We start from the raw sequence: 27,621 nt of genomic DNA, 5'->3' as shown, positions 1-27,621 counted from the left end.
CTATTGATATGATATCAGTGTTAATTGGTCACTAAGCACAATTTAGCGTGACAATACTTTTCATGGCAGATTCGATAGAATATGATGACGTGGCAAAGTCCACGCCATAAAACACTCCTCAAGGTAAGGTCAAGAGTCGAGACGAATATGGTCTTCATGCAATATTTAATTTTGGGCTAAGACACGACGCAACCGAAGGGTTATGATGTAAAGTAGTATGTTGTAAAGAGGGGGCGCCATAGAGGTTCGCGCGACTACTTCTTCAGTGATCGGTCAGAGTACGGACGTGGCGGTGCAGCTCGCGATGTCTGGTGTAGGCGCCCTGGGGGGCGGAGCGCCCATCTCGAGGCGCTTCCGGTCCATGAGCGTCACTACAGCTCCCCGGCTTCTAGATACGGCTAATATTCTATCACTCGAGGCTCCCACACCCTCTGATTTGGCGCCCGCTTTACGCTGCGCCATGTTGCAGCAACCCTTAGACTGGTGAGCCTGCGCGACTCTGCACTATTCATATCTATGCACGATGCTCGAACCGATCATAACATTTGATTCAGTATATACATATATTTTCTTTCCCTAGTCAAACTGAATGTTTCCACTTGAAATTAGTGCACAAAACATCATAGCATGTTGATGAATCAAATCTGTTTCGGTATTGCTATTTATAGTGATAAAAAATTGCGTTTCAGATAGTGTTTTAGTGCAAATGTGCAAATTCGATGTTTGTGATTTATGAATTAACATCCTTTTTTATTTACGATACATACATATATATGTTATTTTTATTGTTTATGTGTGACTAGTGTCGTGCCCGATGAAATATCATCGCATTGGTTATGGCATATTAAGTTATTAAAAAAAAAATTAAAAGAAATGTGTCGGTCCTGTATTAAGTATTTGATCCGCATCGCGGTCGTATTTTTTCAAATACATTTAAATATAATTAATTTAATATTTAATTGTTTAATATGATGAAAAAAATGGTAAAAAGTACCTAACTAACTACATATATTTATATCTAATATATAATTTCAAAAGAGACTTTGTAAGTTTGAATCTTTGGTTGGGAACTTCGTAAACAAAACAAAGTTTCTATGACGACAATTCAATTGGTTGAATATAATATTTTTTTCGATTCAAATAAATTTATTAAAAAGATAAATGAATAGTTACTATTAGATTCGCCATCTTTACGCTATTTATATTACAAATACTGAGCGAAGCCGGGTAAAACAAGTAGTATACATAGTATAAAACAGCAATAGAAAAATTAATTATTTAAATAAATTCTCAAGAGATGGCGGCAAATACTAAGAGACTAATTTGCATAGAGGAAACATTGGTAGCAAACAGTATTTATACAGTTTTTTCTTGATTCATTGTTACGTTCTTATTAGATTCGTGCGTTTTATTGGCCGTGTTTTAACTGTGACGTACATATGTCAAATCGAAACGAATATTAAAGTACGGTGAACGTTATCGCAGACACACACAGAATAGCGATATAATATTATTTATTTATTTAAAGTTTGGACCATTGTAGCATTACAGGTATTTCTAATGCGCCACAATGCTCAAAAATATACCAGAAAAGAAAAGAAATAAAATAATAACTAAATAAATTAGACATAACAAAAACAAAACGTATATATACACAAACAAATAATAATAATAATAATTAAAAATTATAAAAAAACAATAAAGATATGATATACTAAGTATTGGTATGATATGATGTGAAATTATATGATGTATTATATTATATGATGTATTATGTGATATGATGTATTATATGACGGGCTGAAAACCAGACTGGTACAAGTGACATTTAAAAAAAAAATCTGGTTCAAGTGCTAAAATAATAGCATATATGAAATGCTATTATTTTAGCACTTAAAACAGCTTTTTTTAAAAAATGTCACTTGTACCAGTCTGGTTTTCAACCCGTCATATGATATGATGTGTTATACTATGTATTGGTATGAATTTACCATATCTGACAAGTCTCTCATAGGGTGTCCTATTGCGATATGTTTCATAGCTAGGAACTACGACAAAACCTTCGAAAATATTTTTAATTATACTAAATGGATATTTTATTTTTTGCTAATTCAATAAGTGGTTATAAAATATTTATTTTTTGATTTTGACTTCATCTCCTTGATAATTCAAAGGACTTTATTGTGTTATGAAAAAAATATTGATTCGTTAGCATACAAATTGTTAGTCCCTGAGAAACCGTTACAACAAATAAATTTCTAAAAAATTGTCTGCAGACAAATCTTTCTGTGAATGTTTACATTTTTACACTAATAGTAAAGGAATGTCTATCAACATATTTTATACTTACATATATTTATGTATACTTAATTTCAGTTAAATAGGAAGATGAAAAACTTCCATTAACCAATAGGATTCAAGATCTACGGTTTAGCAGTTCCCAAATAAATAAAATGGGAATCTCAATATGCATATAAAAACGAAATAAAAATGCACTTATAACTAGGTAAAAAAATCGATAGGTGTATAATAAATTATAATAAAAATCGGAAAATTATTCTTATAACCCCACCTGTGTTTGAAATAAGCAACCAATTCAAAATGAAGAAACTACAAATGCATCTAACGTAATATTTTCACACATATTTTTTTCAATATACGTGTTTGAAATATAAATAGTAAAACATTTGTGAATCATCAATATAAATCAGGGTTGCCAGATTTCCAAAATCACAGATCGGGACATTCACTATTTCGAATGATCAAAATAAGAATTAATGAAGAAATTAAGAAGGAAATATTTTTAATTATATCATAATGTATGTAAATAAGTACATACATAAGAATGTATATATGTAGATGAGAACATATAAAAAATAATCATTTAATAATCCACAGAAAACTGTTATTAAAATATAATGGATACAATTACAGGATTATATTTTGGTTTAAATGAAAAAAATGATAAAAGTTTTTTCCTAGCTTTTAACTTGTTTCAAAACATAATCATCAGCTTTGCTCGATGAAAGTCATTACAATTGCATTAATTCAACTTCTGCGGTTTCTAACAATAATCTGTTTCTCTCCTTTCTCCAGGTTGCACTCATTCGACTGAATGTTCTTTCGAAATTTGCAATGGAATGTAGAATTGAAAGGATGTGGACTACAATTTTAAAACTATTATTGCAAGTGGAATGATCTTTAAAAACTATTGTCTATTTCACATTTTTTCTGGTTTGCTTCAGTAAAATTTGTTTAATTTAACAGACATCTTCGTATTAAAGGTCAGCATTGCAAATAATATTAAATAATTTTGTTAATTCTGCAATTGAAGAAAATTCGATTTTCATGTTTGGTTTAAAGACAAGACTTTAATAGATTGAAATGTGTTACTTTTGAAATTTACCATCTCTATTTACGTACATTTTTGTACATATACACATTTTGTCAAGTAGGGATTTTCAAAGGCAATGTGGGACTCGGGATTTGTCTGTTGAACTCGGGACAGTCCTGTCCCGCTCAAATAGGGACGTCTAGCAACCCTGATATACATACATACTATGCAGGCCATATTGGCACAAGGGGCCATGGGCCTTACTTTTTATCATTATCAAAAAAAATACATACATAGCTTGTACTTAATAGAACAAATGATGTATAACAAATCCAATTTTTTATACAACGTTCAGGATTACTGCATATTGTGCATATGTATCATAGTTTCATCAATAGCGGGAGGTAACCATTAAAATTAGAAATAATATCTAATTTTACTGGTGTTAAAGCTCGAAAAGCATTCGTGATATATTTGTAAGACATTAAATAGCAAATAAAAAACAATTACTTTGTTGTTTTTATTCTTTTCAATATATTTAAAAAATTGTGTTTTTTTTAAATATACTGAAATTGTTTTTAATTATGAAAATAACAATTTAAATATGAAAAATTGTTCCCCGAGACTTTAAATCTTTAAAAGGGGCCCAAAATATCGGTTGAACTGGGCCCATGTACATATTTATTTTCGATATCTTAAAAATACATTTCTCTTCATATTTACATACTTAAATATTTTGATAAATGCAAAAATTTTAATTGCGTAAATGTTTTTCCAGATGACTAACTTTAAAATATAATTAGCGGTCATTGAACATTGTTTCTGATAAAGTTCACAAATGAAGAGTTGTGGGAGGTCACATTTGCCTGTGACCCACTATTATTACTCACAATTAGTTCAGAAATTGGCAACAGATAGGCATTTTATTAATAAAATAATACCATATTATAACAGACATTTCACCAGTCATCATCACTGAATAATATTGTTAGTACTTGATACAAATTTAAAATACATACATATATATTTTTGTTAACATCATTCGAGATAAGGTTGTTTGTCATATTATCTAGTTGGAAAATTCAATTTTATCAATAAAATACATATTTCATTAGATAACCAAGAAACATTATTTTTAAAGATGAACTGAGTCAGTCAGGAATTTTACATTTATATAGTTTGCTTTAATTATATGTTTCAGGGTGTCACATGAGAAATGTTATTACCATCTAATTGAATAAATACAGTTTTTAAAACATCAAATGTACAATTTCATGGTACTCTAACTTACATGTAAGACTAAAATGTTCGGATTTTATTATTTCTTGCCCGAGTACCACCAGATTTGGTTAGTAATCTACATACAATTGCTTATTTCCAACAATTGACAGAAATTTGCTTCTATGAAAGTATTATCTACATTGATTTTGATTTTTTAATGCTTTTTATGATTTTTAAATGCTTTTTATTATTACGAAATTATGTTCACAATACATCTTATATCTATTTTAATAGATACTGATCTACTGATAATTTTCTATTTTACAATTTAATTTAATTTGGTTAGTAATCATAGTATTATATTATTCTAATGTTAATGTACAGCATAATAGGAAAAAGAGCTCAAAAACCTATTTACAATCATTATAAATGCTCATAATACATCTAATACATAATATTAATTAACGACTCTCTAAAGTCAATGACCTAAAGCAGATTGTGTTTAGATAATCTGTGTTTATACCTGAAGGGTATAGACATTTTATTGTAATCATCGAGACTCTTCACAAGTGTGTTAATATGGTTATTAGTTATTCTGTCATAGAATCTACTGGTTAGTTTGTTAGTAATATCTGTAACAAACGGAATATTATATTTTTTCAAGTTAGTATATATTGGTGTATTATAAATTTTTTTTAAGGATGTATTAACTTTATCCATTTGAACATATGTATGTATATAAAATTCATGACGTTGCAAAATATTACTCAGAAAGATAAATAGATTCTTTTTACAGATATTTACTTTAGTGAAATATTTTGTTGAATTATTTCAACAATGAAAAGTTTGTCAATCCATTAAATATTATAACTTATGTGAGACTTACTTGTCAAATAACATATCGCACAAATATTTTAATATAATATGTTGTTTCCCTGACTCAAATTTAAATGAAATCTATTGTCTTCATTGCACTCTAGTTAAAGTGGTTGTTGTGAACGCATCCAGGCGGGTTATCGTATTAAAAGCAAACATTTCGAATTAATCACCTTTATTGTGTACACTATTCGTTCATAGAGACAGAATGCGATGCACAGTGTTTATCGGCTGTTGTATCACGTAGTGGATATACCCCTCTTATCTTTCAAGATATTGTACTAACTAACATAGACTAGCCTATCACATTTGTAAGCATCTGCACACGGCACGCACGGAACTACATTTACTTAATTATTACATAAAGTTTTGTTATGGCTGAAGAGACGTCTCCGATTTTGCTGTGAGTTTTTACAATGGCATGGCATTAGCGAGATTATTGTTTTATAACGAGGTTGCTCTCTTACAGTTATCAGCAGGAGACTGGAAAAGTGTTGTACGGAGCGACACCTTCGTCCGGTGAAAATGTGAAACGAGTGATATACTGCATGCATGGAAATCCATCGTCGAGATGCTGTGCAGTATTAGATAACACCAGACCACTTCCTTCTGCCGATGAACCATACGGTATGTTGACAGCAAACTTGACCTCCGAAATTGTTTATTTACATCAACGTCACAATCAAAATCGAAATATTTCTAATACTTTTAATTTTGTGTTTACAATTTTTGAAATTTTTTATCAAATATGGCAAAATTAAACTTTGTTTTCAATCGACACATATTTGTTTTTTACATATAAAACCTATCCAATAGAATAATAAAATTTGCCTTTATCAAAAAAAAAAAAGTATTTCCATATCTTTTATATTATATTTTTATTCTTTTCTTTTTCTTTTTCATTTGTTTGTCTCTATGTACCATTTTATGTAATTTGAAAAAATCTATTATATGTATATATAAGATAGACGAGAATATAATGTATATATATATATTCTCAATATATATTCTCAATATAAGAAAAAAACACAATTGAACAATTCTAGGACATTGTCACCGCAACCGAAATGAAGAAGTGGATAAAAAGGCTCGTCGAAAGCTTATTATTGCCAGCATATTATGCGTATTATTTATGATAGTAGAAATAATAGGTGAATATAAATCTAATCATTATGAAACCGAATATTTTTAAATACATGAATTGCTATTTAATTTTTATTTTCACTATTTCAAGGCGGTTACCTATCTAGCAGTTTGGCAATTGCAACCGATGCGGCACATCTTCTTACTGATTTTGCTAGTTTTATGATCTCTTTGTTTTCAATATGGGTAGCTAGTAGACCGCCGACAAGAGCGTAAGAAATTTTCATTATTCATACATGTACTTCCATATATAATTAGATAATTTGATTTTTAAATGCTTTTTATTATTACGAAATTATATTCACAAAACATCCTATATCTATTTTAATAGCTACTGATCAACTGATCATTTTCTATTTTACAATTTTATTTTATTTGGTTAGTAATCATAGTATTATATTATTCTAAAGTTAATGTACAGCATAATAGGTAAAAGAGCTCAAAAACCTATTTATAATTCTTATAAATGCTCATAATTACATCTAATACATAATATTAATTAAAGACCCTCTAAAGCAGATTGTGTTTAGGTAATCTGTGTTATTAGATGATTTAAATATGCATATATACTTCAGAATGTCTTTCGGATGGTATCGTGCAGAAGTGATTGGAGCTTTAACCTCAGTATTAATGATATGGGTAGTGACGGCAATTTTGGTTTACATGGCCGTAGAGAGAGTTATAACCAAAAATTTTGAAATTGATGCTACAGTTATGCTAATTACGTCGTCTATTGGTGTGGCTGTTAATATAATGTAAGTATTATTATTAATAAATCCTTTCAAGATAGATAAAAACTTGAAAAGTAATATTTTCCTTAATTTTTTGTAGAATGGCTGCTACATTACATGACCACGGCCATAGTCACGGTCATGGTCATGGTCATAGTCATGGAGGAGGTGGTCATTCACACAGTGTCAAAAAATCACACCGTGCCACCTCTAATGGTGTTGAAAATCCAACATTGAAGGTTTTTACATTATTTAACATTAATCAATACAATACGTTATGTTTTCACTTTCAACATACATACATATAAACATGACTTTTATTCAAGATTGATTCAGGTGAAGTTATAGAAGTTTCTGAAGAGGCTCTTGATAGTAAAAGTCATGAAAAGAAATCTACAAATATCAATGTACGGGCTGCGTATATTCATGTGATCGGTGACTTCTTACAAAGCTTTGGAGTATTCATTGCTGCATTGGTTATTTATTATAAGGTGACTTTCTGGATGCAACTTTCATATATTATATAACTAACAATCATAATATAATGATTGAATACATTTTTTGTTTGCAGCCTGAATGGGCATTAGTGGATCCAATTTGCACATTCCTCTTTTCAATACTTGTAATTTTCACTACATTTACAATTATAAGAGATACATTAAGAGTTTTAATGGAAGGGTCTCCAAAAGGGCTCGATTTTCAGGTTTGATTTTTATTAAATAATTAATTTAAATGTTAATAATTCACAACAATAATCTTATCTCCGTTTATAGGAAGTCTGCAATACATTCCTAAGTATTCAAGGAGTCGTTCGAGTACACAATCTTCGTTTGTGGGCTTTATCTTTAGATAAAACAGCACTGGCTGCTCATCTAGCTATTAGTGAGTTTAATAGCATATTATATATCATGGATCGGAATGATTTCGTATTTAAAATCTTTCATCTAACATGCTATTTATATTTTTTTTTGAATAGATCCCGGAGTGTCTCCGCAAATTGTTTTACAAGAAGCCACACGATTAGTCCACGAGAAGTATAACTTCTTTGAAATGACTCTTCAAATCGAGGAATTTAAGAATGACATGGAAGAGTGCAACCAATGTAAAATGCCAGACACGTGATGAATCCATCGTACAATATTATATGATTTATATCTTTGCAAACTTATTTGATAGTTAATAATATTTTGACTAAATAATTCTAAAAATTAAATATGTATATGTGATATAGATATAAAACAATACTACTGTTAATTTTTCGTGTATTTCAATACCGTTAGTATTGTTTAATGTTATTGTTTACATCAGGGGTCGGCAAATTGGTTGACTAAATTAGATTTATATTCAGCCCCACCTCGTATTTTGAATTATTTGAAAAATAAATTAGATATGTTAAAAGTTTTTTGAATGTTTATTAACTGTAACCGAACAAGTATGCCTAGAAATACGGTGATATTTATGTTGCAAATCTGTACGAACAGATAGATTATAATTAGATACTTTCATTGGTGTTATTGAAGATTTACAAACTGAAGCATATATGTATATATTCATGAATTTATGAACGGTCATTTTTTACCAGGAGTTTTAGAAACAATAAGCCTTCTCAATTGACTGATAAACATCTGCATACATCAAGTTGACTTTTCACTTCAGGTTTTAAAGCAAATGTATTATCGATAATTTATGTATATAAGGGAAAACAATTAAAAAAGTCGCATTAAACAAAGATACAGATAGAATTTTGTTTTTACTCTATTACATACTACTCCAGCATATATGTATTTTCATACTGTCTTACTTTTTTAAATGATATATTTTCAATTTTTGTATTTTTTTTATATATATTTAAATAATAAAAAGGCATTTTTTGCATAAATGTACATACATATGTACTATTTTATTCAATTGCAGCTTCAGTATTAAAGCTAAAAGTCGAATACGACCCGTAAGTCTGAAAAAATTGCCGACTCCTAGTATACATATTTGAAAGAATAAATGACCAAGTGCATAGGTTCAAAAATAAATAAAGCATGCTCGTTTAAATATTTTTAGTAATATGTAGATGTGTAAAAATAAACATACCAAAACTGTTCTTTTTTTTACAAGCTTTTTATTATTATTTAAATTCTAAAATGAATACATGGTTGTGAAATTTATATACATATGTACAATTCATATATAAAATACCATAATATGAATTTGATATTCGTTTATGATATGATTTTGAAAAGTATATGCTATGGATGTACATTTCTTAGAAATCTACATCATAACTTGAAAGTCTGTTTACCAGTACAGTGGTTTAAATTTACGTTCTTCTGGTGGCAAACGCCACTCAGAACTGAGTAGATTAAAAATTGACTAACGATAAGGAAAAACTCTGTTTGACCACTTCAATAAGACTGAATATACCAATGTACAATATATATGTATGTGTGAAATTAATGATCCTCAAATTTTCTAGTTAATGATTAGCATGAAACTGAAAAATACACAAATCTAATAAAAATGATTGAAAAATACAAAAGCATATTAATATTTAAGAAAATAATATATAATACTTAACATTATGAAAATTTGAATGCTCGAGTTGTGATATATCAAAAAATTTGAATGTGAAAGTAAAATATTATATGAATGTATATTATAATATCTTTATTATTTGAAATAAATTATAATATTTTTGAAATGCTGTAATGTATGTTTATACTTAATTCATAATAATCAAATATTAACATAAATTTGAATGTTTAGTTATGAATCATAAAAAATCCTTATATTATGTCAATACAAAATAAGATAAAACTTTTCAATAAAATAAATATGTGAGATTTGTCTTAGAATGTTCCAAAGGCTTCTTGAATTAGTATCATTCCAAATATTGTTGTTATTAAACATAATATAGGAATGTGTAAACAAATGCATGCCTATCAAATGTATTCTTTTAATCTCATAATTTAAAATTTATTTTTAAAAGTGAAATAAAAATATTAGTCGACATCCGACATTGAACTTTGATATGAAATTCATTTTATTAGTTTATTTATTTTGTCTTCCTGAATATGTAGTCGTAATATCACGAGGAAGTTTTTCATCTAGTGGAGATAACTGTTCATCCATTGTTATCTATAATATTTCTTCGGTTATATTTTTACAAATCAATTAAAATGCTTAATAAATACGTTGAAAGGATTTTTCAAAAGATTTTTTAAAGTTATTATTAATGCTTTATCCGACTTCGCTCGTTTTTTGTAATATAAACCGCTTAAACATGACTAATCTAATAGTAAACATTCTGAAACTAAACTGAAAAAGGAATCGGGATCCGGAACTGAAACAGCAATCCAGATCCGGAATTGAGAAAAGAACAAGGAACTGGAACTGAAGTAGGAAATGGAAATCGATATTGATATCTTCGTCACAGAAAATTTGATTTTTTAGATAACGTTATGGATTTTAGTAACCAAAACTTACATATATACAAAATCTCTTTCGAAATTGTGTATTAGATGTGGCACTTGTGGTATACAGTCGAAATCAATATTGATTTTGAAATATTGGTAGAGATTTATCAGTTGGATTTCAAAGTCTAAAGGAAAGTTACTATATTTCGATTTAATGCAATAAGACGAAAAAATATTCTACACTTTTTTTTCTAAATATCTTTTTCTTAAAATTAATGCTTTTTGTATTAAAAGTTTTTTGGACAAGTTCCATTTTTTACTTTCTTCCAACTTTTTAAATCTATTTAATTTCAGCGAATCTTATTTTATTTTAGATAAAATAAAAATTAGACCCAGATTGGGATTAAAATTTTTTTTTTTAACATTAACCTTCATGATTAAATTAATATTATTTCTATGTATAATATATTTCAATACTTAGCTATATTATTTAATAAACTTAACCATAAAGTCAAACTTGAAATGATTTGTGAAATAGATATGTACATATGTACACAGTGAATCAATCTATCGTACTACATATGTATATAAATTGTAGATACTTGATACTGACACATCAGTAGTTCCCGAACTATACGACAGAGAACATGGTTCTTTTAAACTTATACATAGTTTACTTTGTAGTGTGTATTTTAAGGTGATTTGATATGTTTATGTCATATATATATTTTTTATAAAAACAATTTTTAATGATTTGTTATTAATTGAAGCGTGAATTCTACCTGTACGACTAATAATGACGAAGATGTACGAAAATTCCCACTAAATTTCGCTTTCGGAACAGCGACATCAGCTTACCAAATCGAAGGAGCGTGGAATGTTTCGGGTATGCATATATTTTTTAATATTCACTGATACAGGATATTCAAGTGAGAGTGGCAGAATCTTTGTAATTGTAATTCAACAAAATAATATCATTAGTTTTTGTTGCTTTATCATATAACCTAATTTTGAACACAACAAAGCAGGCCTAAATATATTTTTAAACGAACTGATAAAATAGAACGGATTCAATGTTTTATCTTTATTCATATATCTACATATTCGCGGTAAAGAATCACTACTTTTATGGAACCGGTGTCAATAACCGCAATAAAATGCTGCGCGGACTGTTTTTTTTTTTTATCGAATCTGATGCACTCATCTGAATGGATAAAAAACCAAAGATAATCGGTACGGAAAAAAAATTTACTTACATATAAGTACCAAAATATTAATACAATTTGATATGTAGGCATACTAAATTCTCGAAAATTATTTTAATGAACTCAACGATGCGTTTTGCCTATTATTTTAAACTAATGATTTGCAATTAATATGATATCGTAAGTATATAATAATATCTCTAATCAGTATTTTGAAATTACTTGACCCTAACCTAAATATGTAGTTCGTACATAGCTAACTTACGATAATATTATGACTAATCAATCAATTCGAATGATTGGCATCTCTTTAGAATTCTACCAGGAGAGAATTAGTATGTACGTATATTTTATTTACATACATATGTATATAGTACATATCTATAACCAGTAGCGTGGTCTAGTGGTGAATGTTGAATTATCTCGTACTTGATGTTACGAGTTCGATTCCCGCTAAATCTCGCTATTGGCCAGACCTTGATTTGTCAAAGTCGATCGTTTCTTATCAGAATTTGCCAATTTTTCTGATTTTCATTGAAACGATTCCTGTAAAATTGGCGTTTCCTTCCCAATTTTCTGTTGCGAACCTTTAGTTATTGTTATATCTTAGGTTTCGCCATATTGCTCACCATAGATGTCTCTGTGGTTGTTTATCGAATATAAAATTCGTATTGTTACATGAAAGTTATTCATCGTTATTTATCGTATTAATACGATATTTGTAATATCTGACGATAGATGTCAGATATTGTTTAGATTTACATGTATCTATGCAATAATTACGTGGACCAGGAAGGCGCATTTGGGGTTTACCTGTTAAGCCTCCCTGGTATATTTGTATATACATATGTATGTAAAAATATACCAGGAAGGCCTAACAGGTAAATCCCAATCCCCCTTCTTGGCCAATTACAAACATCAATATACAATTTTTTAGAATAATTTCAAGAAAGCATCATAAACCCATCAATGGATAAATTTTTGATAATTGTACATTTTCGGAGCATTCTTTTTTTTATATAAATCATGAAATTTAGAAATGCTGAAAAAATTGAAATTAGCAAGACATTTATGGACAAATTTGCAACATTTTTATACGAACCAGCGAAATTATAGATGCTGAAAACTCGAAATATGGGTAGAGGGTGCCAATTTGTTGGATCCGTTACAATAAAAATCAGATTAATCGGCAAACTCTGATGGGAAAAGATCGACCTAGAGTCACAAATCAAGGTCTGGCCAGCAGCAACTAGTTAGACTCGAACCCTTGACCATTATGTTCGAAAGCATACATATATGCTAACCACTAATCCAAGCTGCTGGTATATTTACTTACTTATGTATATGTGTACTACTTTGTATCTAAGGTAAATAATAAACTTTTAACAATGTGACTACTACAGACACCAATCAAATGGTGTAGGTAAATATGGTATTTAGTGCTTTAAATGAAGTAGGAGTATGGTAAATTTTACCTTTAATGAACATACTTATGTACACATGTACACACTTTCAATTTTACCTACATCCATATCTGCACCCAAGAAGTTAATGGTCTAATATCCATTTTACTTACGATTTAGCAAACATTCAAACAGTATCAAGTATTTATTTATTTTATCACATTATCTAAAAACAAACCATCCTTTAAATTCGAATGTAGTTACACTCGTTGTATTTATTTGAAAAGAAAAGTACCCTATTTCCAAATAGGACTGTTAATCTCTATATGAAATGTGACATACATATGTATGGTAATATTATATTAAAACTCATAAATTTATTTAAAAAGTATTGTTTTCCTTTTATGATATCAAACAAACTAGTGTGTATACCTCACCTTCTGTAATTGTGAGCATAAAACCCTTAACCTATCATATATATGTCATGTACAGTCGGCTGTCGGCTGTTATCGGCTTTGGTCGTATCGTTTGTGTACTTATTGTTACGTGCAATAATGGGCGATTGTTGTCGCATGCGGCGTGAACTCTGTTTCGATGCGATTAATCGCACCGAAAAAAGATTCACCATCTTAGAGCAGTTACTGCGAAGTCCAACATACTCAACATCCCCTCCAGTTGTTGCTAGATGTGATGTCCCGCCTCCTCCTGTCTCTTCTGTTGCTAATGTAACTGGGATCGGTCACTCCAGGCGTAAGAAGAGGAAGGGACGAAAGACCGATCAGCAACTTGGTGATGGCGAATCCGGTCAACTGATTGCCCGTTCTACTTCTTTGGCTGAGCAACCTCCATGTCGGCGAAATTTCGAAGTTGGGACTGCTGCTGCTGATGTCATTACTGCAGTTAGACGACATGTTCATATCCATGTTTGGAATCTCTCTGTGGGCACATCGTGTGATGATGTTTTAGCACACGTTTCTGCCATTTGTGGAAAGGAAGGCATCGTGGTTCTACCCCTTAATGCTCGTGGAACTTATGCTTCCTTTAAGGTCACAGTTCCTGCTTCTGTCGCTGGCCTTATATTTAAATTCTGCTCTTGGCCTGATGGTGTCCACTTCGGGAAATTCAGAGATTGGGGAAGAAGTAATGGGAATGATAGATCCAAATCTATGAAATCTACCACCTCCACTTCTCTGTCCACTTCTTTGTCTGCTATTGAAGATGTATCAACGAATGTCCTGCGCCCTAACGTCACGTTCGCTGAGGCATGTACTGGAGCCAGTTCCTTGACGCCGTCCACGGACACTTCAACTGTTGGTGATTCGACTATGGCAGCGGTTGCAGTCGCGTCGATCCATGTTGTTTCTCCTTCATCTTCATTTACTTGTAATAGTGCGCCTATTACTTGTTCTAGTGCACCTATTATATCAGATACCATAATTTCTGGTTCTCATGGTGATACTCCGTTGACTGTTGGGGCCTCTTCTTCTTCTTCCCCTTCTGCTTTGTCTCCATTGGCTGGTCCAGTGGCTGCTAAACAGTCATTTCTTAAACCAAAGAGACTCACGCGCCAGACGGAGAAAATTGGCAATATATTACCAAAACGTACGCGGTCTCAGGACCAAAGTAGCCGCGTTTAGTGAGGCCATGCATAGTGTTTGTGACGATATGGTGGCGTTAACTGAAACTTGGTTAACGCCATCATTTTTTGATTCGGAGTTCTTTGACTCTTCGTGGACAGTTCATCGTCGGGACAGACTAGAACGACGTGGAGGGGGAGTGTTATTTGCTTTTCGAATCTGTTTGCGGTCTGTCAGGTTGAAGAACTCCGAAACTCCTTCTGGCGAGGACTTATGGGTGAGAGTTGATTTTGTATTTGTGAAAATGTTTATATGTGTTGTTTACATTCCGCCCGCTGCGAAAGATGATGTATATGAGTTATTGTTTGCGAATATGATGAATGTACATGATCTCATGAATGAACGTGACATATTGTTAATAATGGGTGATTTCAATTTGCCTAGTGCTAATATTCATGTACGCAATAAATTTAATTTTGTTATTGCCTATTGCGACCTAGTACTGGTTGGTTCGCCCATTAGTCCAAATATGCTTGATATTGTGTTGGTAAATGAATCTAAAGTGTCAGCAACGATGATCCTATGCCCAAAAGGAACTGCGGTCATCCCTGAGGACCTTTATCATGATGCACTACATATTGAGCTTCTGTTTTTGTCTTCTGTGAGAGCTGTTTCAGTTTGTTCATCTGTTGGGGTTTCTTCTTCACGGTGGAATTTCGCTCGTGTTGATTCTGAATTGGTTTATAATGAGGTTCGTTCAATTGACTGGCGCCGAATGTACCTCATGAATACTGGTGATGCTGTTGAATATTTGTATTATACACTTTATAATATTTTTGACAGTCATGTTCCTCGGTTCATCAGTTATCCTAATTCGGAACAACATCGGCGGGTATTTCCGCCGTGGTTTGGGTCCAAACTTATAGCTGATGTTCGTGCAAAATGGTTGTCTCATAGAAGACGGAAACGTAGCCAATCATTACGCGACTATGAGAAATTCCGGATTCTTAGGAAGATCGTGAAACGTGGTATTAGTGAGCGTTATACTCTCTATCTCAAAGAGATGGAGAGTGCTATCGCAAGTAATCCTCACCACTTTTTCAGATTTATTAAGAGTAAGCATATTTCACATAGTCTTGAGCATTCATTTTCTTATAATAATGAAAGTTTTGTCGGTCCTGAGATCGCTAATGCTTTTGCTAAATTTTTTAGCTCTGTTTTTGATCAGAGATCACCATCCCTTGATGCTAATTTGGCTTCCCAAGTTGGTACTGAGGGTGTCGGTATAGACATTCCGCGGGTCTCGCTTGGAGATGTTAGGATGGCAATTTTGAAGCTGAAGGGGTCTGTTGGGCCTGACGGTGTGCCCCCTGACGTATTAGATGCATGCTGTAATTCGCTCTTAGAGCCTCTTCAGTTTATTTTTAACCTTATTCTGGGTTCTGGTAATTATCCTGAAAAATGGAAATTATCTAGAGTCATTCCCATTCATAAAAGTGGCTCTAAAAATGAGGTTGAAAATTACAGACCTATTGCTATCATCTCGGCTATTCCCAAAATTTTCGATAATATCCTTCACCGTTTGATTCTTTTGCAGTTCAAAAGATTGTTGTGTGATGAGCAGCATGGTTTTTCACCATGTCGTTCCACTACCACTAATCTTGCCTGCTTTTCATATTATACCATGTCTAAAGTTGACCGTGGACAACAAGTTGATGTAGCCTACTTTGACTTTAGAAAGGCATTTGATCTTGTCTCTTATGATCAGATTAGCTGAAGTGGGCTTTTCTTCACGTCTTCTTAAACTCTTTGCTTCTTATCTTAGTGATAGGAAGAAATTTGTTAGATATGGTATTTATGAATCTCCTTCATTTTTTACACGATCTGGTGTAACTCAGGGGTCCACCTTAGGCCCTTTACTATTTACAATAGTCATTAATAACCTCCCTAAAGTACTACGCAATGCTTCATGTCTCTTGTTTGCAGACGACGTTAAACTATTATTTGCTGTTAAGGATGAGAGGCAAGCCTCTCTCCTTCAAGCTGATATTAACGCTGTGTTAGAGTTCAGTTCCAGTTTAGGGCTTGAACTAAATACTAGTAAATGTGCCATTATGAGTTATGGACGTGCGAATTCGCTCTATTGTCACGGATATTCCATTGGATCCGTATTGTTGAAGCGCGTGGAATCAATGGTCGACTTGGGTATCACTTTTGATCCTCAATTCACCTTTCACAACCACATCAAGACAATCGCTGACGTTTCCTTTCGTCGACTTGGATTTGTCTTGAGATATGCTAGATTATTCTCCAACCCCTTGTCTTCTCGCTTGCTTTTCAACTCGCTTGTTAGAAGTAAGCTAGAGTATAATGCAATTGTGTGGAATCCGAATGAAGAAAACTACTCTCTTATTATAGAAAAAGTGCAAAAAGCATTTCTTCGTTTTCTTATAAGAAAGAATATGGGTACTACCCATATCTCTATCCTACTCCTTTCCTTTTGGGCATGCTTGAGTATAATTCCCTTGAACTTCGGAGAAACTTCTCGTTAATTCGTTTCGTTCTCCAGCTATTGCGTGGTAATACGTCATGCCCGTTGTTGCTGGAACAGTTGGGACTTTATGTCCCTAATAATTATGTGCGTGGTAGACATCATCATTTGATGGTTGTACCTGCTGCTCGCACAGTTCTTTTTCGAATGGCTCCTATTCCAAGAGCTATTCGACTTCTCAATGAAATCGTTGCTGCTGTCCCTGAATGTGATATTTTCCACCTTGGGGAGCGTAGATTATCGGATATTATTTTTTTTTTATTTTATTTTACCATGTTTTCTGCTTTTGCTTTTTTCCTTTATTTACAGTTTACTTGTTTTTATATCATGTTTTTATATATTTTTCAAATGTAGGCCATTGTGGCGCATTAGGTTCTTCCTGTAATGCCACAATGGTCCAAAACTATTAAATAAATAAATAATATTGTTGCGTAGGGGTGGGTGGAGGATCCAAGTAAAATGATAAAGTCGTGTCACAGCATTTATTGATGATTAAGGAGATACACACACTGGCAGTGCTCAGTCCAGAATGTCTTGATATCGCCTAAGTACCGCCATATAAGGGGCAGGTCTCTCAGGACATCTTCGACTTCCGATTTGTTTACCCATTGTTATGGTCATGTACTCGGATATGTATTCCAACGACACTGAGCCCCAAGGTATCTTTCACTTCTGAGAACTCCACGGGAATGCGACCGAGTGCCGCTACTACGCCATTGTTTAGCTTACTTGCACTTAGTTTGCAGATAATCCTCGAAACTTATTATATTATAATGGTCGCACAGTGTCAGGGATGCGCCTAGGCTTAATCCGATTGCACTTAACCGGCGGCTCTTTACTAACCTCTTATTTTAGTATACGTAACAATATGTATGTTAAATCTATTGCTTTTTTGTCATGACTAAGTGATTCAATGAATCACTGATTGATACCATTTCGACTTTGTTACGTAACTGAACCATACTTAATATATTAATATTACCTTGATGTTTAAATATTTAAATTTTACAAATTATTTTGCAGGTAAAGGTGAGAACATATGGGACAAATATGTTCATAAAAACCCTAACGTAGTCATCGACAAGTCAAACGGAGACGTTGCTTGCGATTCTTATCACCAATATGATAGGGACATAGAAATGTTAAAAGAATTAGGAGTAGATTACTATCGCTTTTCCCTATCCTGGTCCAGACTCCTGCCTACTGGAAGCGTAGCCAACGTAAACAATGATGGAGTTGATTACTACAACAATTTAATAAACGGCTTACTGAAGCACAATATCATACCGTTCGTCACAATTTACCATTGGGACTTGCCACAGAAGTTGCAGGACTTGGGAGGTTGGACCAATCCCATCATCCAAGACTTCTTTGAAGACTATGCCAATTTTGTTTTTCGGCAATTTGGCGATAGGGTGCAACACTGGTTGACTTTCAATGAACCTAAACAGATTTGTTTGTGTGGTTATGGACAAACAACGTTTGCACCAGGTCTTAATATGACTGGAGTTGGTGATTACATGTGTGGACACAATTTGCTACTGTCGCATGCTAGAGTTTTTCATCTGTATGATAAAAAATTCAGAATTAAACAAGCAGGTGCCATTGCTTTCAATGTTGATAAATATTAATTAAATTCCTATGATAAATTTTTAACTATTTATTTTTTAATATTTAGGTAGCATTGGTATTACTATAGAGGGTACATGGTCTGAGCCATTCAGTTCCTCTAAAGAAGATTTTAATGCAGCAGAGCGTTTCATGGAATTCGAAGTGAGTGTCGAATATTTTATTTTTTTATTATTTTTATTTTTATTTAATTTATACCAGGAAGGCCTAACAAGTAAACCCAATGCGCCTTCCTGGCCAAAGACAATTATATAAACATATATGTACACCATCCATATATACACAAATACTTACACGTATACACAAATACACATACATACACTACCGTCCATATGTTTAAGACCAAAGTGTTTTTGGAGCATATTTTACACAATTTTGGACCAATTTAAAAAATATAAACTCAGTTATGTTCAAAAAATACGCATTTATTAAAATAAATAAAGATATTACAACAATTAATAAACATAAAATTATAAAAAAATAAAAACGTCAAACTGAACTTTCGTCAAAAAACCCACCCTTACTTTTAATCACTGCTGCACATAGTCTCGGCATTCTATTTATTAAATTTTGAAGTGTGATGTGAGGTATGGACTTCCAACTTTCCTGTAGATGATTCCAAAACTTATTTATGGATGTTGAGCGATGGATTCTGGTTCGTCTGTCCAATTCGTCCCACAAAAGTTCTATTGGGTTTAAATCGGGGGATTGAGGAGGCCAGTTCATGATTTTTAAATTATTTTTTTTTTTGTAAGAAGTCCATGCATAGCTTTGATTTATGTTTTGGGTCATTATCTTGTTGGAATATAAAATCATGCCCACATAAGTTCCGGCCGCACGGCAAAACTTGTTCTTTTAAAATTTTCAAATACCCTTCTTTTTTTAAAATTCCATCAATTTTGATTAAATTCCCAACTCCAGCTCTTGAGAAACATCCCCATATCATTATGGATCCACCACCATGCTTGATTGTTGGCAGCACACAGTCTGGCATCATTTTTTCTTGGGGAGTGCGCCGGACGTAAACTCGTCTTTTCGAACCGAACAATTCAAACTTCGATTCATCGGACCAAATCACTTTTGACCAATCTTCAATTGACCAATTACGATGCTGAAGAGCCCAAGCTAGTCTTTTCGCTTTATTATTTCTTCTTAATAATGGTTTTCTTACTGCTATGCGCCCTCCCAGCTTCACTTCCATCAGCCGACGTTTAACCGTGGTGACCGATACTTTTTTGAAGGCTGTCTTTTCTATGTCAGAGGCGATTTTTGGTGCCGTTATCCTTCTATTTCGCTTGCTCAATAATATAATTTGTTGATCCAATGCTTGTGTTGTGATTCTGGGACGTCCTGATTTTGATAAATCCATAATGTTGTTAGAATTTTGGAATTTTTTTATCGTCTGTTGTACTGCAGTCTTCGAAATATTCAGATTTTCGGCGATATATCGTTGGGTTTTTTGCTGTTTGTAAAGAGCAATAATGGCTCCTCGAGTTTCCATGGTGAGATTTTTATTTTTTCCCATATTTCTTCAAAAATTTTTGTCCTCTTTATGTATTATAAATTTTTCGCTAATACGACTTCAAAGTCTGACTGGTCAGATTAAACTGAACCAAATTCATTTAGGGTTTATTATTTTGAACTGTTTCGATGTCATATCAGCAGGATAAAATAACAAAAAAAGTTCGTAACATAAACTGCGTATAGTAGAGTTGTCGAATTGCAACATGTGTCGATTCGTCACGCGGTGTCTTTGAGCCCATTTTGAACCCTTATATAAAAAAAAACAACAAACCAATGGGATAATCCCTGCTTTTTTTTGCTCAAATTAAATCCAAGGGTGTAGGGAAACAAATGATACCCATTTCTTTGAACTATTTTACGCTAAATTATTTTAATGGACATTAGAAATCGAGTTATAGGTTTGGTCTTAAACATATGGACGGTAGTGTACATACATAAATATAAAAATACACATACATATATACATATATACATATACATATACATACATACACACCTACACATATATATCTTCACATATACATACATATACATATACATATATATACATATACACATACAAATACATAAATCCATATACATACACACATTATACATGCATATAATCTAAATAGATAAGAATCTATTACCCAAATATTTTAATAATCATATAGTTAGGAATAGAGATATACATAATTATAAAACGAGAAATAGGAATAAATTAATTATAGGTAGAGTTAAGAAAGCTAAAACTGCAGGAGGTGTTTTTCACAGAGGTGTTCAAATGTATAATGCCCTTACTGAAAGCATTAGAAGTTCTAATAACGTTGATGCTTTCTTGAAAGGTGTTAATGGATACCTTTGTGGAAGATGATTTATAATTTTTTGTTGTTATTTTGTTATTTTGTATTATATGTATTAGCAGTTTGCTATATAAATAAATAAATATACACATTAACACATAAATAAAGATAAATTACTCATATATGTACATAAAAATAAAAAAATAGCATACATATATAAATAAAGATAAAACCAACATACATACACATTATGCTAAATAATAATATTATAAAATGAAAACAACATGTGTAAATATGTAGCTAGAAGTCATTTAAAATATGCTGCATGTTGCAGTAAAAACATCAAGGCTCCCAGAAAGCAGGTTAAATAATCGAATGGCTCTTGAAAGGGGCGAGTCATCAAGCACATTAGTTCCGGCCCAAATAGGCAGAAATAGAGTTCTGGAGCGAGATTCTCTCAGTTTCTCAGGTACCCTAAGTTTAAGATTACACAGAACTTCAGGAAGATGACATTCACCCCTTAGAATTTAAAAAAAAGCTTACCAAGTTGATTGTTTCTATGTGAAGCCAAGGAGTCAAAGCCCAAGGAGCCCATGACAAATTTACTGGGAAATAAGTAGGGATAGCGCCCAAACTCTCTCATGTAGAGATAGCGCAGAAATTTTCTTTGCACTCTCTCTAACATGTATATAAATGTACCATTAATGGTGTTGGAGGGCGGACAAAGTGAAATAATGAGAGTGGATTAATTTTGGGTTGTCAGATAACTTATTAATCAAAGTGGCACATCCCAATTAAAATTTATGGATGGACTTAGACAGAGCAACATACAACTGTAGAAACGAATCAATATAATATAAGTATGTATGTATGTGTGTAATCTATAATTTTAAAATGTTGATTTTACATTTTAGGCAGGTTGGTTTATGAATCCAATATTTTCAATAAAAGGTGACTATCCAGCAGTTATGAAAGAACGAATTGCCGTAAACAGTGCCATTCAAGGATTCTCGAAAAGTAGACTTCCAGAATTCACCGAGGAGCAAATACGATTATTGAAAGGCTCGTCAGATTTTCTCGGTCTAAATTTCTACTGCAGTACAATGGCAAGGCACATTAATACAAATGTTTCATCTGAGCCAAGTTATGAAGATGATGCAAACGTTTATTCTTATGTGAATCAAAGTTGGCCTCATGCTGCTTCAAGTTGGTTAACGGTAAAATTTGATATGCATGTATCTCTATTTCATCAATTTTTAAGAAATAATCTTAACGTGTGCTATTTTGTTTAAGGTAACTCCTTGGGGATTTCACAATTATTTAAATAGAATCAAAAATCTTTATGATAATCCTGAGGTGATTATAACGGAAAATGGATACTCAACGTGGGGTGGATTAGTAGACAATGATAGGATAAAATACATAAATCTGCACTTGAATGCTTTGTTGGATGCGATAAAAGACGGTTCAAAAGTGACAGGTTATACTGTTTGGTCCCTAATGGATAATTTTGAATGGCAACAAGGCTATTCGTAAGTAACAAGCAAAACATTGCTATTTTTTTTTTGTTTAACTATTGAACTTTCCAAATATTTTTATTTTATTTTCAGAGAGAAATTTGGAATGTACGAGGTAGATTTTCAAGATCCAAGTAGGAAAAGAATCCCTAGAAAATCTGCCAAATATTTTATTGATGTTATTAGAACAAAATCTGTCAAACATTATGATCCCGAGTATTATGAAATAAATGACTGTACAAACTCTGTTTATGTTTGAAATCAGATTATTAATAAAATTATTTATTTTCTATTTATTACTTCTCAAATTTAAAAATGCAAATGATATACTCAAACAGTCAACTACATATTATATTAGTATTTACATATTATAAATTATTTACATTTTTTATATACATATGTATTTTTGTAAATAAAACATGTATTTTCATTTACATATTTACCGACATATGTACATATAAAGCTATTGTTCCAAATAGTAAGAATTTCATGAAATAATATAAAAATGTACATACATACGTATGTATGTAGATAAAAAATGTTTACAAACTATTAAATTTATAATTCGCTTTTAATTAAATATAAACGAATGTTTCTACAAATTTGTATTATTTTTTATCAAAATTTTAAATTTTAAAATAGAAAATGCATCATTAATAGAAATATAACAGAAATGGAAAATATTTTCATATGGCATTGAAGAATGCTTGCTGAAGATTTGTAGGTCTCATATTGAAAATCAGAAAAACTCGGTAAATAGTAAGGATTTATCATTCTTGTCCTCAAGATTTCTTTGTAAACATAAGCTGACATCCTTGGTCTTCTGGTTCTATTCTCACTTTTAAAATCAACTTCATACAATCCGAAACAAAACCTGAAATTAAATTTGCATCAAATTCAACATTTTTCTAAATGATTCCTACTTCAAAATAAAATAAATATATGAATTATCTCACCTATATCCATCGTTCCATTCATAATTATCCATAAGACTCCATAACGAATATGCCGTCACGTTGCAGTGATCATCCAAAATTGCTTCCAATACTGATTGTAAATTTTGATTAATATAATTTATTCTATCCACATCAATGAGTCCACCGCGGGTCAAATAGCCATTTTCAGTGATGATTACCTCCGGGTTGGTATATTCATTTTTGATCCAATTCAGCAAGTGCTTTAAGCCTGGAGGGTTCACCTGAAAATATTTTCAGTCAAATAAATAAGATCGCTGTTATTTACAGGAATATAATACATACATATAAGTGTTTTTAAAATCACCGCAAACCAAGCAGATATGGTAGGAGGCCAATTTGCGTGGAAATAACTATCATATCCTAAATCTCTTTCTTTCGATGGATTAGGAAATTGGGACATCCATTCAGTTTTATTATCGTTTCGAAATACGACAGAAGTGTAATGATTTAATCCCAAAAAATCTGATGCTCCTTTTAAATATTTTATTTCTTCTAAAGTAAACACAGGCAAACGTGAATGCGAATATCCTTGCTCCATACTACGGTTGTAAACTGCTTCTTTCAGAACTTTTGGATAGTCGCCTTCTGATGAGAAAATAGGATGTGCTTGCCATCCTAACTAAAAAGCGTAGATAAATATTAAAGAAAGATTACATATATGTATAAAATATATTATGTAGTGTTTAAATAATTATATGTATACCAAAAATTGCATCCCTCTTTCTGAAATAGCCTTGTCTTCCACAGAATTAGATTCAGGTTCCGCCCAATGAGAATACAAAGTTATGCCAATACGACCTAAATAATATATTTAATATAGACATAATGCAAATACTTTATATATATGTACATACATGAGAAAAAATATTAAAAAATAAGAGAATAAACCATCAAAAAACTATTTGGTGAAGATCTAGTTGACAGATCATCACCGAATTTATATATAGCATTCAAAATTTATTTTATATTTGTACTTATTAAACATTAGTGGTTTTACCCGGCTTCGCTCGGTATTTGTAATATAAACCGCTTGAACATGACTAATCTAATTTGTTTTGTTATTAAATTTATTTGAGTCGAAATAAATTATATTCAACAACAGCCAATTAGAAACCAATGGTTTGTTTTATATATAAGGGAATCGGAACTGAAATTGGAACTGGGAATCGGAACTGAAATCGGAATTGGAATTGAAAAAGGAATCGGGATCCGGAATTGAAACAGGAATCGGGATCCAGAATTGAAAAAGGAATCGGGATCCGGAACTCAAAAAGGAATCAAAATTGAGAACGAAATTGAAATTGATATCAATATCGTCGTCATAGAAAATTTGATTTTTTCGATAACATCACGGATTCTACGAACCAAAGCTTATATAAATACAAAGTCTCTTTCGAAATTATAAATTAGATATTTGACAAAAATATTTTTTGATTTACCCCAAGAGTTTAAAATATTTCAGTTTTTAAGTTGTACTAATATTCACTAGATTCATTATGAAATGTTTTTTATATATTTACTCACCTTTTTGTGTGGGTCTAAATGTATCATTGTAAAGATGCCACACTCTAGCATGAGACAGAAGAGCATTGTGACCGCATAAATAATCACCGATTCCACTCGACATCACCTGTGGTGCATATATGTCTTTTGCATACCCGTTGGTGCATATTTGAGGTATTTCGTTAATGGTTATCCAATTTTTAACGCGATTGCCGAAACTTTCAAATGCCACTCTGGCGTAGTCTTCAAAATAGTTAACTATTATTGGATTAGTCCAACCACCAAGATCTTGTAGCTTCTGCGGGAGGTCCCAATGATAAAGAGTTGCGAATGGAGTTATGTTTCGAGACAGTAATTCGTCGATGAGGTTATTGTAGTACCTAAGACCGTCTTGACTGACTTTGTTACTGAATCCATTGGGTAAAAGACGAGACCAAGATATGGAAAAGCGATAGAAGTCAACGCCCAACTCAACCAACATATCCGCATCTCTCTTATAAAGATGATAAGAATCGCAAGCCACATCGGCGTTTGATCCATCTGCAATGGCTGATGGTTTGGTGTGGGTTAAGTGATCCCATATATTCTCTCCTTTATCTGTTTATTTAATGTGTACCAAAAATGATCACTCTTTTATTATAAAATCACAATTAATACTTTTTTTTAAACCAACCTGACACATTCCACGCCCCTTCTATTTGATGAGCTGCTGTACTGACTCCAAATTTGAAATAGTCAGGAAATTTACGAACATCATCTCCTTTAACTAAGTCAAACCTTAACCAAATAATTTAATATTATTTAATTTGTATCTTGAATATAAAATATATTAATTTATATTAATAAATATTTTTACTTTATACATGTAAGTAACAATAGATGAAGTTTTGTGAGAATGCGAAAATTCTAACTCTACATTTTGACTGATTCGAACTCAGAATCGATCACTGATCACGTTTTCATGATCTAGCACAATTGTGTGTGTCTGTGTGTCAGTGGAATTTTTGAACACTGTTAGTCCTATCGAACTGAAATTTAGTATCGGTTACTGAAATTCTTATCAAAACGACGTAAATTAATTTCAAAATTTTAAGTTGACAGGAAATGGTACCTCCCCTTATAGTTATCCTCTTTTTTAAGTTTTTGAATTCAATTATCTCCCAAACCGCTAACCGATTTTTTTCTCTTAGAAAGTCCAAAATGTTGTGACCACGATTTTGTCCACACCCCTGAACGTACAAAGCTGAAAATTTATAGTTGTATTCTTTATGTACTAACTTAGAGCTGATAAGGTTTTGGTTAGAATACCTAAACCGGAAGTAGTATTTTTTTTTAAAACAATAATTCATTATTTTATTTCGAGCTTTTTAATTATTTTTATCGTCTTGATATTTAATGTGTATAATAATTATAGTGATATTAAGTAATTAAAACAAATTTGAACAAAATCTGACAACCGGAAGTAGAATTTTTGTCTTGTGTAAGTTTCCCTACATTTGCGCTCAAATTGTATCGACAATGCCTCATTACCGGCATGTATGAACGTGTATGGGTGTCTAACTGTCTAATATTTCTGTCTTTTAAATTATAAATTTATGTAAATTAGTATTATAAAAAAGACAAAGACAAAGCTATGTATATACAAATGAAAAATATTAATGACAATGTAAAAATATCTACATGAATATTAAGTATTAATAATTGTACTTAGTGAAACAGAAATTTAAAACAATTAAATTGACATTTCCAAACATTTATGAAAATATTAAGGACATGGAAGATGTAGGTGAAGATGATTTAGGAATAAAATCATAAATAAATTTGAGCACAAACCTGAACGTGAAAATGGAGAACAAAAATATTGAGATGATCATTTCGTCGGCGAAATTCAACTGACTGAAATTAAAAAAAATCTCACGATTTTCATTTAAAAAATCCACAGTTAACATGTAATAAAATAATAAACCTTCAATTGCGGTATAATAAATTTTTCCTTGTGATGTGGCTGTAAAAGTAATCTGTCTTCAAATTGTGGAAGAGGCTGATTATGATTCATTATAAAATTAAATCATATGCATTAATATGCATACCAATCATACATATATGGTCAATAAAAGTGTTTGAAATTTTTTAAGCTACATACGTACACTATGTGTATTTTGTGTAAAAAACTCAATGTATATAGCAATCATAACGATTAAATTAAATCTCTCACTATTCAATATTAAGATTGAAGATTGA

The 27,621-nt window shown here is 31.7% G+C and overlaps 4 protein-coding genes across 5 annotated transcripts in view; 2 read left to right on the top strand and 2 right to left on the bottom strand.

Annotated features, from left to right (window-relative positions):
* LOC143916237 (methyltransferase-like protein 25B) overlaps nt 1–27,621 on the bottom strand; it is a 588,188-nt gene that overhangs the window by 270,615 nt on the left and 289,952 nt on the right. The window lies entirely within an intron of this gene.
* Nucleotides 259–10,330, top strand: LOC143919713 (proton-coupled zinc antiporter SLC30A2-like). Of its 2 annotated transcripts, XM_077442184.1 has the most exons (12): nt 4,277–4,321; nt 4,513–4,682; nt 5,633–5,834; nt 5,901–6,058; nt 6,478–6,582; nt 6,666–6,786; nt 7,150–7,329; nt 7,406–7,544; nt 7,632–7,796; nt 7,877–8,008; nt 8,079–8,187; nt 8,282–10,330. In XM_077442184.1, the coding sequence occupies exons 3-12, from the start codon at nt 5,806–5,808 to the stop codon at nt 8,425–8,427; spliced, it is 1,284 nt and encodes a 427-aa protein (XP_077298310.1). In that variant the 5' UTR covers nt 4,277–4,321; nt 4,513–4,682; nt 5,633–5,805; the 3' UTR covers nt 8,428–10,330. The 2 variants fall into 2 exon arrangements, with proteins under 2 accessions (XP_077298301.1, XP_077298310.1); XM_077442175.1 differs by lacking the exons at nt 4,277–4,321; nt 4,513–4,682; nt 5,633–5,834 and adding an exon at nt 259–483 and having other exon boundaries at nt 8,282–10,324.
* LOC143917768 (myrosinase 1-like) lies at nt 11,360–23,247 on the top strand. The gene is made up of 7 exons (XM_077439349.1): nt 11,360–11,409; nt 11,483–11,598; nt 18,472–19,047; nt 19,127–19,221; nt 22,298–22,600; nt 22,677–22,915; nt 22,994–23,247. Exons 1-7 carry the CDS (start codon nt 11,360–11,362, stop codon nt 23,157–23,159), a joined length of 1,545 nt encoding a protein of 514 aa, XP_077295475.1. The 3' UTR covers nt 23,160–23,247.
* LOC143916227 (myrosinase 1-like) lies at nt 23,199–27,278 on the bottom strand. Its single transcript, XM_077437233.1, has 7 exons — nt 27,214–27,278; nt 26,054–26,157; nt 25,402–25,977; nt 24,581–24,675; nt 24,182–24,496; nt 23,857–24,098; nt 23,199–23,774 (listed from the first exon to the last, which is right to left on the bottom strand). Exons 1-7 carry the CDS (start codon nt 27,252–27,254, stop codon nt 23,534–23,536), a joined length of 1,614 nt encoding a protein of 537 aa, XP_077293359.1. The 5' UTR covers nt 27,255–27,278; the 3' UTR covers nt 23,199–23,533.

Source organism: Arctopsyche grandis, chromosome 1 (genome assembly GCF_051622035.1).
Source record: "Arctopsyche grandis isolate Sample6627 chromosome 1, ASM5162203v2, whole genome shotgun sequence".
In the NCBI taxonomy this organism is placed as follows: domain Eukaryota; kingdom Metazoa; phylum Arthropoda; class Insecta; order Trichoptera; family Hydropsychidae; genus Arctopsyche; species Arctopsyche grandis.
The sequence above is the reverse complement of the archived record's forward strand: the minus strand, read 5'-3'. Positions and strand labels throughout refer to the sequence as shown.